Here is a 20,720-nt window from a genome sequence, read left to right on the forward strand (position 1 = left end):
TAGCCGTTCATTGATATCCATGTACTGATGTTGTTCTTTTCCTTCAAGCCATTAATTTGTCTTTAATGATTATGTATTAAGCAAAATAAAGAAAGGGGAAAGCGGCAGAGATAAAATGTTAATCACAAAAATAAGGGAATTAAAAGTTTTTAAAAATTACAATGTTATCAAAAAAGCTTTTCAGTAAGCAAAGTCTTATGAAAATTTTGTCTCTTTCATATACTGTAGGTATTCAGTCCATGACATTTTGTCTTTTAAAAGTCTCATATATATAGCTATATATAAAAATGCTATCTTCAATTGTTTTTAAAATTTACCTATACTGTGGGGAAAAAAATGCTTCTGAAAACAGGGAAGAAAGGCAAAGAGACAAGAACATAGGAAGAAAGCAAAACCCAGGACAAGAGAGGGTAAGAAAGTGTAAGGAAAGTTGTGTAGGAAGAAGTTGCATGAAAGAGAGAGCTGAAGTCTTCTGAAGGGTATTTGGGAAAGGGAGGAGAAATAAAGCAAAAAAAAAAAAGCCTGTCTATCATCTGATTTATGTCAGAGCCTATCAGTATCCAGCAAAAGCAGAGTTACAGAAACATTACCTCTGGCAAAGAAAGATGATTAAATATTATGCTTGAAAAAATGACCATGTTTATCTTGCTATTGACCTCTCTGTTCAACTTCATAAGGCTATGAGGCACATACGGCACATTATGCCATTTGTGTCTTTTGGGGAATAGTTTGTTTCAGATGTAGCAACTTATTAACCTCTACGAAGAGTGCTTTTTCTTGTGGGAAGTAATATAAAGATGATATAATTCCAAGAGCAAGTTTGTCATTGTTGTATAGGGATCCTCCTTATGAATGTACACATTTTAATCCCTATGCATATTTCCTTCTTTTTGTACTTAAGTTTGATCATAACTCTTTGGAAAAGTTGTAAAGTATGACACAGAAATAGTCAGCCGTATGTTTGGGCTAACAGATTTGGGCTTTCCTGGGGTTTTTTTGTTGTTGTTGTTGTTTGTTTTTTAATTCATTTCAAAATATTAATTCAGTCTTCCTGAGTACTTTAGCAATGAATTTACCTAAAAAAAAAAATTCTGAGTTTCTGGAAAAGGAAGGTATACATGTTTGTTAAAATATATTTAAGAGGTTATTTCTTAGTTCCACTAACAATATGTTAGAAAGTAGATGTATCCTAATTGGTTTGATTCTGATCTTTCTTTATTTTTGATGAGCAAAAGTAAAACAAGAACACATGCAATGGACAGTTACACAAGACTTAGATTAATTTATTTCTTCACAAGTGCTATCTTGTAAAAACTTTAACAAACTACAACTACTACTTCTTGCATTGCATGTAAAGACCTAGAATCATGGTATTTTCAATACAGTAAAAACTTAGATGTGCCCAAATTAAAAAAAAAAAGAAAATTATAGCCAGGAGAATAGTGACTAATGCAAGATCTGAAGTACAAGATTATTTCAGTCTTTCCTATATGCCCAAGTAGATTTGTATTCCAATTATTTCTCCTACCTAATGTCATGCTTTTTACATCTCTTCTGTAATGAGTAGCTCATTTAGTCAGACAAATTAAGCATGGCTTTAAATATTTACTTCCCAAGAATCTACTATGACTAGCAAGTGTTTTTGAATAGAGGCACTAGATTTATGGAGCCTGTCTGACAGACAACAATATATCTATCTGTAAGGCTGAGATAAAGGTGTATATTGATTCCCCTAAATGTGCTGACATTTGCATATGCTACTCAAAACAGTCCTTAATTAAGAAGAGAAGAACAAAATGTATGGCAGGTTCACATATTGCTGCCAACCCCCTTTCAGCTTTTGCTATGATTCATAAGCCCAGGTTGAATGAGACAGCCAGAGATGCAATCAAAGCTCTTCTAATTCTTGTTTTGAAAGAAGAACTGAGGAAAGAGAGCTAGGAGTGGCATACCCATTCTTCCTCATTTTTCCCCATTTATCTTTCCCTCTTCTGTTTTGGTTTTCAAAGTTTTTAGTGGATACTACAAACTATTCAGCTACTTATACCTACTTATTATGTGCAGCCATTGAAGGTCAAGCTGCTTTCAACATTTTATTTAAGACCTTCCACAATATAATTTTTAAGTGCTAGTCCTGGCTTTCTAAAGTTTGCTCTGGCTGAAAATCATTCTGAGACTAGGGCCATATCCAGGCTGCTTACCTTGGCATATGAGATAGGATTCTAGTTTATTTTAAGCAGCTACATACGATGATAGACTCAGAAGACCAACTATCGAAGGTGACCCAGTCCATGAAATCTTCTACTTTTTGAATTGCAAGGTTGCCTGTGAATCTAAACTTAGGTACATGAAAGTATGTTAGCTGTTCTGGGAAACTAGGTATCCAATTTTCACCTGATCTCCAGTCAGACCTGAGGTAGAAAACAAGCTAAGACATGAGTTATACCTCATCCAATAGGTACACTCAGAATAGGCCTGACACAAAAAGTTAAGCACAGAAAATAGATTATCTAGTAAATTTTTTTTCATAGTTGATTTGTAGTTAAAGTCTTCTCCTGGTGGCTTGTGGTTAGCATCACAACTAGAGACCAAATATCCATCTCCTTTTTGGCTTGAGAATTTTATCTCTTGGCAATCATCTTAATTACCAGTTATACTTAAGTCATTCATGAGTCCTCAGAAGACATGTTTGCGTGTAGATGAGTATCTTTCCACTGTCAAAAGCTCCATTATACTTCAGATTTGACATATATCAGCATTTCACCTATGTTCCCCGGAAAAGCCAGAGAAGTTATGTATGTAGAGACCTGCAGTCACTTGCATCAGTCTTCTGCAACATGGAGTCAAGGTTAGAGTACCCACCCAGGAAGCAAGAGGCACTCAGTCTGGAAGATTGTCTATACAAATCTCATGTTCTAGAAGGGTGCCCTAACCCTAGTCATGGTGCGCTTTCCCATTTTTGATTGAACTGAGCAACTGTTCTGCTATGGAAGAATGGGGGAAAAGAACAGCAAGCAAGAGGAAACCTACTGAACTCTGCAGATGGTAAATCCTGTTGGATTCTGGGCCTTACTCCCACAGCTGGCTTTTGCTTGTATCCAGTGATGATCTCATGCCAAAGCACTGGTGTCTAGGGAGCTTCGTCTAGAACCAGCTTTCTGTCCTCAACCAGCTGAAGGCTGCCTGCTTTTAATATTGCTATACTGTTATTCTTGTGACTTTAGCACTGATGATGACTTTAGCAAAGATATGCAGAGTGGTGAAACTTTACAGCATCAGCAGAAAAAAAATGGGATGCAATGGGATCTCATAGCTGGCACACCCAGGACAAGGGTCAGTTAACCCTAAGCTGAGTAAAGTCAGAAGTCTCAACCTTTGGTCTGATTCTGTGAATTTCTCTTGGAAGCTTCGTCATGAAGAAAAGAAGTTCCATCATTGTACATATGTCCTTATCAGACATTTTTCTAATTTTGACTTCCAACATCTGTGTTTGCCTTATTTTTTTTTCTTTTATAATATGTACTACTGTTCTAATCTACATGTTATGTTTTTGAAGTTAAAACTTAAATGTTTCTACTGTTCCAAAAATTTGGTGAGTTTTCTAGAGTTCCATTCTAGTTTCAAACAAATATGAACATAAAAATTTGTGAACTAGGATTTTTTTTAATCTCGTTCCCCTATTACCATCTAAGTTTTATAAATCATTGAGCAGAATATCTCCACATGTTGACTGAAGTGCTACAGTAGTGGGCAAACGCCTAAGGAGAATAATTCCTCTCTGTTGCACTGCTCCAGGACCCTTGCCTCAAGATAAGCTATTTCATCTCTTCGAGGTTTACTGGATGGGCAAAAGTGATGCAGGAAGTTTATTTTCAAAGGATGCTTCTAGTCAGCCTTCATGCGCTGTCTAATAGTTGTGGTAAAGGATCTGAGGACTGAGAAGGGATTACTGAATGTAGAGCTTTGGTAAATGAAGCAAAATTCATTGCAGCAGATGGTCTTCCAGAATTTTATATTTTCCAGTATTCCTAGGTATGCGAAATCAGCTGTATTTTTAAGAAATATTTTGGATAGACACCTTTAATGCTCATGCTGAAAGTGGGAGTCACTTCACTTGGACTTTTACCAGCTGGAAGCTAACTAGATAATCTAAACCAGCAACTGGACCCCCTCCATCATCAGTGAAAAGTGGTAGGATGAATCATTCTTTCAATGTGTCCATCTCTCTTCGTGAGATGTGCAAGTTGCGTAGGTGACCAACTTTAGGTAAATTAATATAATTTTGGCAAGCCACATAAATTTTCTCTTCTCCCTCTCTGTTCCACAGGAAGATCTATCTCCACACATGCACTTGGACCCACATACTTGCATAGTGTGTCTGTGTTACATATTCACTATCACTTACTCCTTAAGAAAGCCTTTTTTTGCTAGCTATGGCTGACAGCAGTTTTAGTACAGAGTCATTCTTGGTTTCTTTCTGTAAGAGATAACATGATGTGTTTTGCATGGAGTTTGGATGAGGAACAAGGTCTTAAAATGTTTTAGTAGCAGATACACTACTGCTGCAGATCTGCATAATGAACATAGTGTATTTTTAAAGAAAGATGGTGTATTTTTAAAGGGGATGGTAGCAAAACATAGAAGTAAACCAGCAGAAAAAGGAACTTCAGTGTCTTTACAATATGCATATCGATGCTTTCTGTATTATTTTTAATTCATTATAGATCTATTTGTTTAGGTAGCGACAAAAAAGTAATGTTTTATCTTTTGCCTCTTTAGCCTTTGTCAAGAGAATACCACTATGGCAATAACTTTGGTTATATAGTGGCTTTCAAGCCATTTGGTGAGAAAGAATGGAGAAGAGTTACAGTTACTAATCCTGAAATTGGTCGGTACGTGCACAAGGATGAATCAATGCCACCTTCAACCCAGTATCAAGTAAAAGTGAAAGCTTTTAACAACAAAGGAGATGGACCATTCAGTCTTACTGCTGTCATTTATTCAGCACAAGATGGTGAGTAAAGATTCCAGATAAGTTTTACACTGAGGGCTCAGATCAGCACTACCAACATCAGTAGAGAGAACCTGGTCCTTGACACTGATGTATACAGCAACACATGCCTTTGGCAAGGAGGGTGTATCTTGCTCACAGAAAACACTTGCAGTTGTTCTGAATAAACAACAAGATTTGTGCTTTCTGTGTGATGCAGAGCACTTGGTTTTACTTGCTGTCAGTGAGCAATATGCAGAAGCATTCAAGGTTCCTCACATAGCTTGTTAAAAGATCTCAGAATTAAAAAAAAAAGAAATTCTGATCTTCGTATTTGTCACCTAAAACATTTACATCATTATCCAGCCCTGTCTCTGTGATCTTAATACATGTATTTGACATATGTATAATTTTTTTTTGTTCTTAACAGACCACACTAAAGCCTATTATTTGAGTAGATCAGTATCAGAATTTAGGCCAAAATTCTGAAGGAATGATAATTCAGTTGTATCTAGTTATACTTCAAGCATGTTTGGAGTCTAATATAAATTATCCCTGCCACATTCTTTATTTCAGTTTGGATCTTAGAGCTATCAAGTGAATAATTTAATTAAAACCTCTTTGACATTTCACTAAAATCATTTTCTTAATTCTTGCTGGAATTATTTCACATGCTGTGATCTTTAGGATTGAAGTTTAAATTACATTTCCAAACTCATCAGGAGAGAGAAAGTATAGAAGAAGGTTTACCTTAAATCAGAAGAAATGGATACAACATCCTAATTGCAATAGTCACTCAAGCCTGTTTTAAAAAAAAATGCAGTTTATTAATTTCTGCCAGAAACCCAAAGAAGAATTGCTTGTATTTGTCTTTCCATAGAGCAGAATCTCCTTTACAAAGTCAACAGATCCAGACCAAAGAGCCAAGAGGAAGGATATGATAACAAGGCCACATTCTCACACTTCCGACTCTGGTCTTTACTCTGTGTACTTTATGGGAGATTTATGTTCATGATTCCCATTAGCGCTAATGGGAACTTTGCACACAAATCGCCCACACACAGAGAAAAGATAAAACAGTCCTTTTATTTCTTACAATAATTCAGGATCCAAGCTAGCAACACTTGGTTATCTGAAGAGGTTAATACTAATCCTTTTTCTCATAAAAGCGTACCTTAGGATATCATCTTCAACAGCTGCTGCAGCAACAGAATGGTTGTTTTTGCAATTGTATAAATGAGTCAGTAAATAGCCATGGTGTAATAAAAACCATGTCTACCAAATAACATTTTAGTATCCATCCTTTCTCAGAGACATTATCAACAGCTGACTGATAAGCTCCCACATGTTTGTGTTAGGATTATACTAACCATGTCAGGGATGGCAGTGTGTCTCTAAATTCAGAGACACGGCAGAGCCCAGTAGCTCTAAAAGACAGAAGAAAAGTTAAATGTGCAGTGGTGCCAGCTTCCAGATAAAGAAGTCACTTCAGTGGCTGCTGATGTTCTAACATAGACTTTAGCAAAGTTCAGATACTTGATAGAAACACTTCTGGTTAAATTATGCCAAATCCAGTCAGCAAAAGGAATAAAAGCTCAGTGAACCTACTTCTTTTGTTTGATTTCAAGTGCAGGAGTCACCAAAACAGCCAGATTCATAGCGCTCCATACCTTACCAGTACTGCTTACAGCTCCTGTGCAGAGCTATGGTCCTGACTACTGACCATATCAAATCCAGGAGGATTAACCTGCAGGGCAAGTTAGAAGGAGTTTTTCCAGTAGGTGTAATGGAAGTTTTTCCAAAGAGCATTCTGCAGAGTTTTGTGCTGGCATCAGGACTTGTATAAAGTCACCTCAGTGCCTTGTAGCATGCTTTCTGGCACCCAGCCTTTACTTTGTATACTTATGCTTAGAAGATAATTGTGTGATGACCACTGTGTTTTCAGTGAAGAGAATGCATTGTGAGGTACACTTGACTGCTTCTTTTATTGATAGAATTATTGAATTAGAAGTCTGGAGAAAAGCAGCTGATGTAATCTTTCTGGCTGAAGAGAGACTGCAAAATATTTATAGAACATAAATGCCAAATAGGGATATAAATTATTTAGGGCTCATAAACAAGCATAAGCAGATGAAATATTGTTTTGAGTATTGTATCAGCAAAATCCCTAGCAGTTGAAACTTTTCAATATGAAACACTGGCAAATTCTGTAATTGAGACAATGGAGAAGAGTCTGACAGTGATTTGGGAACAGATTAGATTATCACATCTATTCCTTCTGTACTTCTGAATCAGCATCAGACAACACAACTTCTCAAAGGTGTTAGTGAGATTTCAAAGCAATACAATCATACACTATTCCATGCAGATATGTATAAATAAATATACATACATACCTAAATATAATGACAGCATTTCCACTAAGTTGTGTATTTTGTAATGTATCTATGTGTGTCTAGTTATAACTGTGGGCATCATTATTCACATTAGTGACTGGGGAATTTCTGTGTTCCCACATGTTTTAAGCCAAGTTCCGTATCTGGCAACTACGAGTCATACTGCCATTGCTAGTAGTGACTAATGATTGCTAGCAATGGCCTCTTTCTTATCTAAATTCTTGTCGTTGTGAAAACAATTTTGCAATAATGTATCATTTTTAATTACACATTTGCATTATTAACAGTCATTGAAAGACAATTACAAAAGGTAACTTTGCATATAAAATTATTTTGTTACCTAGGATACCTTTAATGAGAGATGTAACTGATTTTTTTCTTAACAGTGGCTGTTTTGATGCATAGTTGACTGGATGCCCAGTTGGAAGATTAAATGTATGAAAGCTTTCCTCAGCTTGGGCTGCCATGCCTGTCTGTTGCAACTTGTTTCGAAAGATTCGCGACAGACAACTGCTCTTAGCTTGGAAAATTTTATCTTTTATAGACATTGCTAAGCTTATGCCTTTTTAAATTCCTTACCTCACTTAAAATGCAAGCGACAGTGAAATTAACAGTGTGTTTTAATTAAACTAGAACTTAATATTCTAAGTCGTGAATAAAAGCTTATCACATTATAATGGTCTGTAATCTGCATTGACTGGTGTCCAGAACTAAGAACGCAAAGAAAATCAACTTTGTGATGTATGCCTAATAGAAGAGTGCTCTTGAATTATTTCACACCTGCGTTCAAGTTTGTATGTGCCACTGCCCAACTCTGTATTTAATATCTGATGGCATAGAAACTTTGTATCGTCTTAACTAAGTGACATACACTTAAAAAATTTGATATACATGATCTGTTTGCTGCTGTCCAATTTAGTAAAAGATCACTGGATGCTTCATTCTATGTATCACAGCCTGGTTTTAACTTACACAAATTTCAACATGGAATCTGTTGAAGCATAAAAATATGTAGTCTGAGACAAGTAATAGAATTATTGCTTTGTTTTTATAGAGTCATTTCCCATACAGATTAAAGTTTACTCAAGTGAAAACAGTTTACAGATTAAAACACTTGGCCACCTGATACCAAGAAAATAACATGAAATTCTGAAGTGAGAGGAGCCCCTGTAAGTGAGTATAACAATAACACTGGATAAGACTGAATGTTCAACATGTGTTTCATCTTCCAGCTCCAACTGAAATACCTACAGATGTGAGCGTAAAGGTTTTGTCGTCTTCTGAAATGTCTGTTTCTTGGCACCATGTTTCTGATAAATCTGTGGAAGGATATCAGGTGAGTTCAGAGGTCACACTGTGTGTCTTCTCATTCATTTAATTTCAGTAGTTAAATGCAAGGATAAGTCCTGCTCTAGCATTCTGGCTCTTAGAGTTCACTTCTCTTTAGTTGTTGTTTGCTGTACAGATTTCACATCCTGAGAAACAGATTATTTTTGACAATATGTACTTCATTACTAAAACATATTAACAAGTGTATGTGCTCACTATTTGACCAAAAAACGGCATCATTATTTCATAAAAGAATTTTGTCTCTTTATGTTACATAGTTGAATGTCTATCTCTACCTTCTCAAAACATATTGAAATTAAGTTTTGGGTGCAATTGTCAATACCAACATGAAATTGTAACTAACTCGTGGTGCATTTAAATTATCAGCAGTTATTAATATAATTCACCCACAAATCCTATAGTAAGTGACAAATGCCCAGAATCCAGTGTAACAGAGATAGTGCTGTTGTGCAAGATAACAATGTTTTGTTCATGGATCTGTTCTCCACATGAAAAAGAGCTTCAAAGTATGTTCTTCTGGTCCAAGACTAAGTGATACTACCAGTAAAAATTGTTCTTGTCTTTGTACAATGATGACATCAGCCACAGGGTGGGTGCCACCAGACATGGCCACGTAGTGCTCCAGCAGGGAAGTCTGACACCATCCACACACAGTGGATGCTTAGGAACTCCGCCGTGTTCAGCCGGCTTACTTTGGCTGCGCTCCAAAATAGGGATTAGGGCCATAGTTTGTTACTGACTTGCTTTGTGATTTGAATTGTCGGCTGCTTGATGGTAGCCTCTGTGTTCCAAAATAAGCACATACAAATGCAGCGTAACCTCATAGAATGTATTTTTATGACTGAAATCTATGAATAAATGTTCTTTAAATTAGTAGTGCTTGTTTCTATATTTCCTGATCTCTGTTTCTGTCTCCATGAGATCTATGTAATACTTTTGGGATACTGTAACAAGATACAGATCATATTGAAGATCTCGCTAGGAGCTAGTATAGTGTCCCATGTAAAGCTTGATTCTACACAGTATGCACATAAAGTTTAAAATTATAAGCACAGAACACTGGGGTTTGAAATTAAGACACTGACATCAGCGATAACTCCTAATTTACTAAAGCAGCCCACTGATTTGTTGTTTCATAGGGACTGTACAACTAGAATAGGATAGACAATTTCAAGATCGTAAGTGAGAGCCGGGTGGAGTGCCCAGATCTGGGAGCTCGAGCCAGCCAGCCAGGTAGCAGTGCTGCACTCCCAAGCTGGGCAGTTGGTGCAGAAACTGGGCATGAAGCCTGTGCACCCTGAATAGCCAGAACAGACACTTGGCACGCACACACCGGGGGACTTGTGAGGGTGTGGAGACAGCAGAAACAAGGAAAGCACTGGAGAAGGTGGGATTGCAGTAGGGATAGAGCATGGCAATGGATCTTGAGAGTTGTGCTAGAGAATGGGGAAGGAAGGCTGGAGGGGTGAGGATGAATGAGGAAAGAACATGGTGGGAGAATATCCCCACAGGCAACCCACTTTTGGGCTTTTAAAAAATTTTACTTCATTTTACATAAAGCCGTCATAGTTGCTGTCAGGGGACATCCAGGAAAGAAGGGAGGGGAGAGGATTCAGCAGGAAAGAACAGGATGTACAGGACAATAAACAGAAAAAATGAAAAATGCAGGAAAAGTGTGGACAATCTGGAGGAGAACTGCTGTTCTGAAGAAAGGTGGGATGCCCTGTGAATGGGTGGAGAGCTCTGTTACACAGAATATAGATGTGCAGGGTGTGGCCTTATTTTGATAGCTGGAATGTAACGTCATCCCCTCATTCCTAGAGAAGTACTACGCGTCCACAAATCCAGTATGAACTGAGTGGCTTGAATATGTACAGTGAGCAGAAGCATTAGAATCTTGTAATTCTTCTCTTTTTTTTCTTTTCCTAAAGTAACCTTCTAGTTACCAGGACCGTGGAAAAAAAGTCCCACCTGGCTACCCAATAAACAGACTGATAGGCACAAATTACTGCCCTGCAGTGTTCAAGAAGGAGTTAATTCTGAGATCTCTTTCTTTAGAGTGGTCATCAGCCTCATTCTAGCAGAAGGGAGAGGAAAAAAGGGCAAGCCTGTGCTTCTACATCAAGGGCAAAAATAAAGTTTTGTGTTACTGAAGATCAGAAGTACCATCTTCCATCAGTCCTGAAGGAGCCATAGGACAGGGCAAAACCAGAGAGGGTTCTTCTGGAAGGTCAAGGCTGTAGATAGCCTTTGTGAGGTTACAATACAAGTTGTGGGGGAAGGAGCACAGATTTGGTCAAACTATGTTATAAAATTCAAATGAATATGTCTAGAAGGCTCTATCTTTATAGGCATCAAGAAATATTCCAATATTTATTTTTAATTAGTGCTCTGCTGTAACGCAGGTTAGTCATATCCCTCATTCACCAGAAACACCTTCTCAGTTACATTTTGGTCTTTATTATTACCTGAAAATTGCATAATTGACCTTTTAACTGCTAGAGTTTAAGAGGTGGGAGTAACCTGCGCAAAGTAGCTGAAGGTATTTCACCTGTGACACAATGCTTTTCACACCAGGAGGAGTCAGATTTTCTTGACACTAATGCATACTGTCAGGATGACTGTGCTCATGGTGATGAGTGTGAGCTGATACAATTTGCCATTACAGAGGAGTATCCTCAGCTCACGCTTAAAGAAGAGATAAAGTATGAAAACTATCTCCATCCATATAGAGAATTTATGATTCATGAGTTCTTGCAATAGCCTGCTAAAAGCTACAGCTCTTCAGTGAATGCAATACCAAAGACACTATCCATATTTCCTGCTGCTTCTGTGCAATAGATACGTGTTTATTTTATTAAACAAATTTACCACTACTCACTACCATTGTCTATTGCTTACTGAAATATGCTATTAGCATTCTTTCTTAATGTAAGTATCTCTTTTATGTTTCTCCTATGTAAAACTTTCATAAATATGAGAGCTGTTTCATAACACTTACTTACAAAAACAACTTCTGAGGTATTTCAGTATATTAAAATTTGAATAGAGAGGAGGACTATGAAAGAGAGTGGTTTTCCCTGATTTGAGCACAGAGGGCTGCACTAATTAATGATGGCTAAGGCATTCCCTTCCCACAGATCACTGTTGGCTTATCTCCTACAACAAACTCTAGACCTGGGGTGAAATACCCTTTTGTGTCCCCTGAGGATTCATTACCTATGGGTTAGCCTAACAAGGTAAATGCAGGGCACCAGGAAAAGGCAGACTGACTGAGATTCTTTTCAAAGCTCTTTAAGGAAAAGAGAAAGGGGCTGCTGAGCAAAGTGGGGAAATGTGACTTCTTGAAGCAACAGGGCATTTAATTCCAGATAGCACTTCCACAAAGGCAAGAGAGTGAAAGAAATTTCCAAGTTATTTCAAGAAACGGTTAAAGTATTTAAATAATAAGTGAGACGAGATGGAGGAATAGCATTAAAAAGACAATACTTTTTCTTAGCTCTCAAAGGAATTGTCATTTCTTTTTTTTTTTTCCAAGAGTATTTACAATGATCCAAATATTTAGATATTGCTATATATTAAATGAAGAGGTAAAGAAGAGCATTCTGAGTGTGTAACACACAACTCACACACTGTGAGTAAAGTGCACAACATTGCAGCCAAGAACAATAGTATTTGGGATTTAAATTTAATTTACTTTTAAAATTATATTACTTTTACCTGAAATGTAATATGTGCTCAGTGAAGTAATTTACATTTTCATTCATTGTTATCGCTTGTCTTGTTTAATGCTGTATATTACTTGTTATATTACGCCCTTAGCATCACTGTAGTGCAAATGAACAGTAGAATTGTAGAAAGTTTTGCAAGTCAGAGGTATTCAAAGGTTTCCAGCATATGCCTCATGATTAACAAAAGCTTTCCATAAAGTGTGTTTGCTAGATAAAGCAGGTACTTAATTAACATAATAGAACATACTAAAAATTAATTAATTAGTCTTCAATGGCCAGTTAATATCAACAGCAAAGCTACCATTGGTCCTATCATAGCTAATAAACTTTTGACTACCTAGAACTTCACAGAGATCCCTTTGCTGCAGGCTAGAAACTTGTTTGAACTTAGGGACAGAGACAGACATAACATTCTCTAGCTTCTGATGTACACGCCCTCTCACAGTTGAGTCAGACAGTTAACAGCTTGCGGTATACAGCTGGTTGCATTCAACAACAGCAGCTTATCTACACCAGTTTGTTAATTATAATCATGTATTTTAAAAAATCTGACTTGAAGATCCTGATCAGACCTTCAGCTGAAATGACTGTGACGGTTTCAGATCCACATCAGTTTGAAACCATTCATCAGGTGGAGGTTACCACCCTGCTGAAGAAGCGTACACGATGGATTGGGTACACATTCCTCACTCATCTTGGGGCAAACGCTGTTGACTCAGGGAAACAGCCACCTTGATAAGTGGGAATTTCATGAGTGTGAGTGCCTAAATTACAGTAATCTAACATTTAGGATGCTAGTAGTTTAAAATTCAAAAACACTGTGCAGGACATACATTTATATAATTAAAAATTACCTGTTTGTGCCTGCTGAAAGGCAGGTATGCATGCATGCTGTATTTAAAAATCTGAGCCAGTTTGGCCTGCAGTTACAATGTGATTCTCTTTACACCAGGAAAGAGTGAGAAAAGCCATTAAGATATTGTCACATTTATAATAATCAGTCTATGAGTAACCTCTAACACTGGTGGGCAAGACTGAGGCAACAAACATTGATGAGAGACTTTAGTATTTAAATGAGAGCAACCTGTATGTAGTGATATTAGCTTTTACCATGTCCAAAGACATTTAAAGTAGGTGAAGATAAATCCTCTACTGCACCTCAGCCACAGTATGTTTTCTGGGGTAAAAGAAATAAATATTTTTAGTAAATGTTTTAAACATGAACAAGAGAAAATAAAGCCTTGCCAAACAAGGGTTGTACCCATACGTTGTAAAGAGGAGAACTGTGATATTAACACCTTAACAAACTATCTGCTCTTCTAACATATTCCCTAAATGAAATTTCCAAGGAAAACTAATGTCAGCAGAAGAGAAGATTAAAGCAGTTGCTATTTAAAAGATAAAATAACAGCACACCTGATGTCACCAGTCAAATCTTACGAAGCAAGATTCTTCCTAGAGCCTGAAATTACCAACAACACTAACGTCTTCGTAAAAAGATTGTAAAAGGTCCTCACACAGCATACTCAAAAATTGTTACGAAGACAGGCAGGAGCCAAGCAGAAATGCTGAGAGTAAAAACACTCAAAACCCAAATGTAATGGGCATGGCTTTCCACTCTTTCAGGTTCGTGCAGTAATTTAGTCTTATGCAAATCGTTATAAACCAGATAAAACCCAGAGACTAACAGTGTTTTACTCTCATTTGCATCTCACAAGGCCATGCAGAATAGGACTCTGTGTGTTTGACAGACCCTATGGAATGGCAACATTCCACAGGAATTGCTCTCTTTTAAACTGATGCTTTGTAGTGCGTAATTAATTAAAGTAGAATGGAACAATTTCTTGGGAAAAAAAAAAACCTCACAAAATTTTTATGTAGAGTTAATTGACTTCAGTTTTTAAGATGTTACAAGCTTAGGTTGATGCTTTTCCAATATTTTAAGCATTTTCAGGTTCTTTCTCATCTACTGTGACAAATGTCATATTGTAGTATGAAATCTGCTTGAATTTAGACAAAGAGCTTCAGAAAATGGTCAGGTACAAGTATCTAGACTTGCACATACAGATAACATGACTGAAAACTTCTCATTCCCTAGACAGAAGTATAAAAGAATTAAATCTGTAAGACATTTTGAACAAAATATTGTGAAAACATTAGCAGAGTTTAGTCTACACTGTAGTGTAGGAAAACAGTATTAAAGTTCCAAGTAAAATGCTCAAACAAAACAGCAAGGAGAAAATTGTCTTGTTCTCTGAAGGCATTATCCATCTCCCAGTCTTCCAATAACTTGCTGAGAATAAGTAAAACCACTGTGAGAAAAAGTTTCATAATAAAATCTGAATTTGTTTCTGTTTCTTTATGTCTGTATACAACTTCGTTAAAATCACAGCCTGTAGAAGGGATTCCATGCTACTGTTGTTAAGATTTCTTTTAGCTCACTTGTTACCCAGAGTATGTAGTATAGAAATACTCACTATAGCTAGTATTTTATAAACTTTCTTTATCACTAATTATGTTAAATTTAATCCTTCCATTTACTTACTTACAGATTCGTTACTGGGCTGCCCATGATAAAGAAGCAGCTGCACAGCGGGTACAAGTGAGTAATCAAGAATATTCAACAAAACTGGAAAACCTGAAGCCTAATACTCGCTACCATGTAGATGTTTCTGCCTTCAATAGTGCAGGCTATGGACCTCCCAGTAGAACTATTGATATTATTACCAGGAAAGCACGTAAGTAAATGGAGCGTTAGTTTAAGTGTTAACATCATGTACTTCATTATTGCCTGTTGCATCATGTCTTCAAACTTGGCTTCTCATTCATATACCCAGTGTTCTCCCTTTATGTGGTATTGGTTCTTTGAAAAATTCTACAAAGATTCTCCTTCTTCGCTTTCATTGCCACATGCAGTGTGGATATCTTACAAAAAGCCTCAAATTTGTGCCTTTTGTCAGTCATCCTCCTGCCATACCACTTTGAAGAGTCTGGATCCATCTTATTGATAACCTCCCCGTAAGAACAGACAGGTGGCTCTTAGGCCCTCTCCAAAGCAGTCTCTTCTCCAGGGTGAACAAACCCAGCTGTCTCGCCCTCCCTTCACAGGGCAAATGCTCCAGTTCCCCACCAGATCAGTAGTGCCCTGCTGAACTCACTTCAGGTTATCATTGTCTTTCTAGTACTGGGGGGCCCAAAGCTGGACGTGATATTCCAAAAGATGAACAATTCAGACTGGCTATTACTTAGGCAGCTATACCCTGTCTTTCTGTTTAGTCAGTAGCAAAAAGGATTGTATTCTGATGATTAAAATGTGGCCAATTGCCATTTTCATTAATAGTAGAGGATGCAAGGACCAAGCAGCCTTGATAAGTCGTTGATCTGAATTACACCCTTGAATTTACATGCCATAGTAGGTTTCTGAATATAGCTCCCAACTTAATGATGATACATAGCACTGACATATGCTAAGCAATGTTCAATTAAGAAATACATCTTGTGTATTTAAAACACACTTATATGGGCTAAAAATAGGTACAACTAATTTGAGGATTTCTGTCAGTAAATAGTGTATTGTGCAACTTGCACCTGCAGGTTTCATTTGTGTTGAATAAGAAGACTCCATTTTATAAGCTTATTGTGTGAAATATAATTAATGGTTTCTGCTGTGGGATACTCTGATTTCTACTGAGTTAAATGCTATAGAATGCCCTTAAATGATTAATTAAATATTTAATCTCAATGAATAAATATGACTTAAGCCACATTTCTGGGAGGTTCAGAAGATAGTTGCATGCCAGCAAACACACATGGTCAGCAACAGGGTAATGTTGGCCACTTTCATTCTGGCTACATAGGAAGGCAAACCCACAAAGCAACCACTGCACAAGCCATTCAAAATTCTCTGGCTGGAGCTGTAGCAGTTCATTCCAGCAAGGAGACTATCCTTTAACCTTATAAACACCAGTCTAATTTCCCTTTTTACATTTTTGCATGTCTTAATAAAAATTTCATTGAATGTTTCTGTAATCTCATTTTTGTGCACATTATACATATGTTGCTTTTCAGCTCCAAGCCAACGTCCAAGAATTATCAGTTCTGTAAGATCTGGTTCAAGGTACATCATCACCTGGGATCATGTGAAGGCAATGTCCAATGAGTCTGCAGTTGAAGGATACAAAGTATGATCTATGAAAATATTTTTTATCTTTATGTATGCTACATGAGGTGCAGTTTATAGATAGTGTTAAATTTTGGTACCTAATCAGACTTAAACATAGTTGCATGCTAAAGATGAAGGTGTCGTGGTCAGAAATCACAGACATCCGGTAGGCTTAGGGAAAAGCCAGTGGGCTTAGTCGATGTGATGTGAAAACATTGGGGCACTGAAACTAATTTGGGTGATAAGCCATGCTATGAGAAAGTTTACATCAGTGACTGCAGCAACCTGATTTCCCATGATTACATTTATTGTCCGTTGTCTAAAAATAATGCTTCAAAAGTTGTAGACTTTAATATTTTTTTCCTTATACAAGAATACATTGTTCCAGCTTCCCTTCCCATCTCCATGGAAGCTACAGTTACTAGAACACAAGTTCTTTAAAGTCTGGGAAGATAGAGGAAGGGAAGGGACACTTAACCTCATTAGATACAATTACTGTATAACTAGAGCAAGTCTATATACTAACTATAGGGCATATAGAAAGCCTCAAAAATTAATTCCTGTTTAACTTTGCTGCTTGCTTGGCAGTTAGAAAATTAGTGTCATGTTCTACATGTACAAATTTTGCTTGAGGAGTTGAGCTGCTTCCTGGGAATTGCTGAAAATGTTTCACAGAGATGATTCCAGAAATAACACAGATCTTTTCTAAAGGTCCCACAAGACATATACCATCGATTCTGCAATAGTTTAAAAGCACTGAGAGTTAATAATAAAATTAATAGTTGTTTAATTTATGAAAATAGTAATAGGTTTTATGTCAGAAGACCCAGCTAAGCTTTGAGATTTTCATTTGATGCTCTTCATCACGCTGCATTATTATCCTCCATCATTTAATTAGTTATTTCTAATGTAAAGGCTGAAATTATTTTTCAAAATTTGGCATAATTTTATAGCAGAGAAAACAATGAGGAAACATCCTGTCTAGATTCACCTAACGTAAAAATGAAAAAGAGCAGTATCTGCGACTAAGTTTTTATATATATAGGCTTCATATATAAATAAAAACCTAACACTTTTTCATTGACACACTGTACATATGTAACTGTGTCTTCATGGAAATGTAGCATTTCAGTAACTATACTTACTATGACTCTCCTAGGTATTGTATAGACCAGATGGACAACATGAAGGCAAGTTGTTTTCAACTGGAAAGCACACAATAGAGGTCCCAGTCCCCAGTGATGGTGAATATGTTGTTGAGGTCCGAGCACACAGTGAAGGAGGAGATGGAGAAGTAGCTCAAATAAAAATTTCAGGTGAGCAGATAACTTCCCTTCTTCTCTCCCACACTCCTTGGCAATCTTGAAGTAAGTATTTTCCTTCTTACGCTATCCAGAGGTGGGCACACCTTTCCTGTCCAAAATGTGAGCAGTACCTCTTCAGCAACAACTGCACTGAGAGAGTTTATCTTAAAATATTTCTGAAGACTCATAATACACACAGGGCACTTCAGCACCAGTCCAACTCAATCCTGGAAGCCCTGCCAATCTTCCAAATATCAGATTGTTTCTACTAGTGCCCCCGGTTAGACTGCCACTTGTTAGTAGTGTCCTACAAGCATAACTGCATGGTGCTGGCCTCAGGCTCAAGATGTCAGCTTGCAATAATCCTATAGTTCCTAGTACCTGTTACCTCTGTATCTCATTCCTTTGTCAGCTGCCACTAAGAGGAAAGTAACTGAGAAAAGTGAGTGGTCCACACTGATCCACAGACCAGTTGCGAAGGAAGTTCCACTTTTCAGGAAGGAGGGGAGCTGTGACACAAAGTGATAAATAAGCAATGAGAAATGTAATATGCTCAGCTTTAGAGCAGTCTGGATGATTGGTAAAGAAAGGAAGGGAGCATGGCTCAGGCTGTTTCAACTTGTGCATAGTGTTGCCTCTAAATATGAGCTCAGGCATGGTCTGCACATCTTTTTCCTGTTAGTTTTGTAATTTAAGTAGTGCCTTAGCACACAGTGTATGAAGTACAAGATAGGAATAAACATCAAGGACTTGGATAGCGTCTTTGCAAAGTTATGATTTAAACACTTGCATTGTATTCTTGTATTTTTAATTTAAAAACAAACTTTGGGAATAGTAAGGATTAAACATCAACAGTATTTGTGTGACTGAGTCAGTGCAACCATATTGTGTCTTAAAAAAAACAATGCCAATGCTGTATTATCCGTGTACTATGAGAGAAGCTGCCCATTCCTAAGGGACTGGATCTCTGATCTACTGGTTTTCAATATGTACAGTTTATATCACCTAGTATCACCATTTCTGTTTGTATGAAGCATCTATTCCAGTGTTGATCAAATGGAACCTAGAGGTGAAGAATCCATTATTTGCCAGATACTTTGTTCTCATGATTTATCACTCGCACTGTTGACATTTTTTTTTTACTTTACTTTTTATCTATATTTATCTGGTTTTGAGATCTGGCCATTGCTTCCTTTTATAGCTTTTGTTTAGATTAAAGAGCCTTTTTGTACCTGATCTCTTCTCTCCATTAAGAATTGTATATATATTTGTCAAATGCCTGATCAAATGCTAAACAGACTGAGTGCCTTGAATTTCCCCATGATAACATTTTCTTCAGGTCTTAAATAATTTCAACAGCTCTTCTCTTCACCTCTCCAACTTCTGAGAATTCCTTTAGGACTGCAGACACTATAACTATATACACTGTTTCAACTCCACTGCCTGCAGAGATAAGTCTCACCTCCCTACGCCCCAACTCCCAGCATTATTCATGACAGGTTTTCCTTAGCCATTTATTTCCTTGTACTAGACTATAAAATTATATTCATCTTGTTTGTCCAACACTAGCTCTAAATCCTTCCCGAAGTCCTTGCTTTCCAGGATACAGTATCCCATCCTCACCTGTGTGGAATGTCTCTTTTTTTCCTTTAGTGTGTAATTTTGCATGTGGCTATGATGAAACACAGTTGGTTTGAATGGCTTAAGTTCCCATTCTGTCTGGATTTCCGTATGAATGTGTTGTCATCGTCAGTCTTTAATATTTTGCCATTTTGTTTCATGTACACAGTTCCTTAGATGTTTACTTCTGATTTTCATTAATATGATTGGATTGCGTTCAGTCTGTTACTATTCACTGTGGAATTACAGTATAAATTCAATGACCATTCTTCAATAATTGTGTTTTGAAATCTACCAGTCACTAAATTCTTAAACCATTTAGCATACGCTCTGTTAATTGTGTTTACCATTTTCTATAAGAATGCCTTGGGGTAGTAAGTCAACCACTTTACAAAAGCTGTAATACCTTGCTTTATATTATCATACTCTGGGGGAATCACGTTTAACATATTTTACGAGTTGCAAAAAAGTTGAAGCAGCTGCTATCGTTAGGACATATCTGAGGTTGTCTTTGTATCGTACATAAATTATCATCTATCATCAGCATGGTGCAAAGACCCCTTAGGTAGCAGCAGATAGATTACTTCCCAGACTGGAAGCAGAACCATGATGTCAGTACAATGTTGAGCCCTAGCTGATCAGTCTTGCCAGTAAGACCTGCCCTAAGCACGCCCGTACAGAGTTACCACCCCTGGGAGAGTTAGCACTCTACAAATGCTAGTTTGTAGAGTTTTGTATTGCTCTGTCTTCCACACTACAGGCAAGTTTTCAGCCACAACTTCTCCCATACCCCAGCTAGACAGAGAGAGACTGTGCCTCTGGTGGTCTTGATAAAGACAGCATTCCCTGGACTCAATTTAGGAAAGGAGATCGAAAAGGAGACAAAAGACAGGATAATCTATTTGGAATACACAGTATACAGAGAACTGGGCAAGCATTTCAAGCTATTTCTGGGCTCAAACAATTCTTCTTCCAAAGAGCAAAATTAAGTGTATTTTTAACACCTTAATTTTTATTCTTAAGGCAATTTTGAGTAGTGCTACAGGGTTTAGAATAGTTGCCTAAAAAGGGTGATGGAATGGTGAGAAGCTTTTAAGTAATGACGGTTTTTCTCAGAGTCTTGCAAAGAGAAGGCGTAGTTTGATAGGAATGTGTGTTCTGGTGGTT

At 37.2% G+C, this 20,720-nt stretch overlaps 1 protein-coding gene across 1 annotated transcript in view; it reads left to right on the plus strand.

Annotated features, from left to right (window-relative positions):
* Positions 1-20,720, plus strand: part of CNTN1 (contactin 1) — a 252,855-nt gene that overhangs the window by 214,872 nt on the left and 17,263 nt on the right. The window contains exons 20-24 of the mRNA XM_086748148.1: positions 4,780-5,014; positions 8,619-8,722; positions 15,019-15,205; positions 16,536-16,648; positions 17,789-17,945. Of these exons, the coding sequence (XP_086604274.1) occupies positions 4,780-5,014; positions 8,619-8,722; positions 15,019-15,205; positions 16,536-16,648; positions 17,789-17,945 (796 nt within the window). The remainder of the gene's footprint in view (positions 1-4,779; positions 5,015-8,618; positions 8,723-15,018; positions 15,206-16,535; positions 16,649-17,788; positions 17,946-20,720) is intronic.

This window comes from Chlamydotis macqueenii, chromosome 1 (genome assembly GCF_036417535.1).
Source record: "Chlamydotis macqueenii isolate bChlMac1 chromosome 1, bChlMac1.mat, whole genome shotgun sequence".
NCBI lineage: Eukaryota > Metazoa > Chordata > Aves > Otidiformes > Otididae > Chlamydotis > Chlamydotis macqueenii.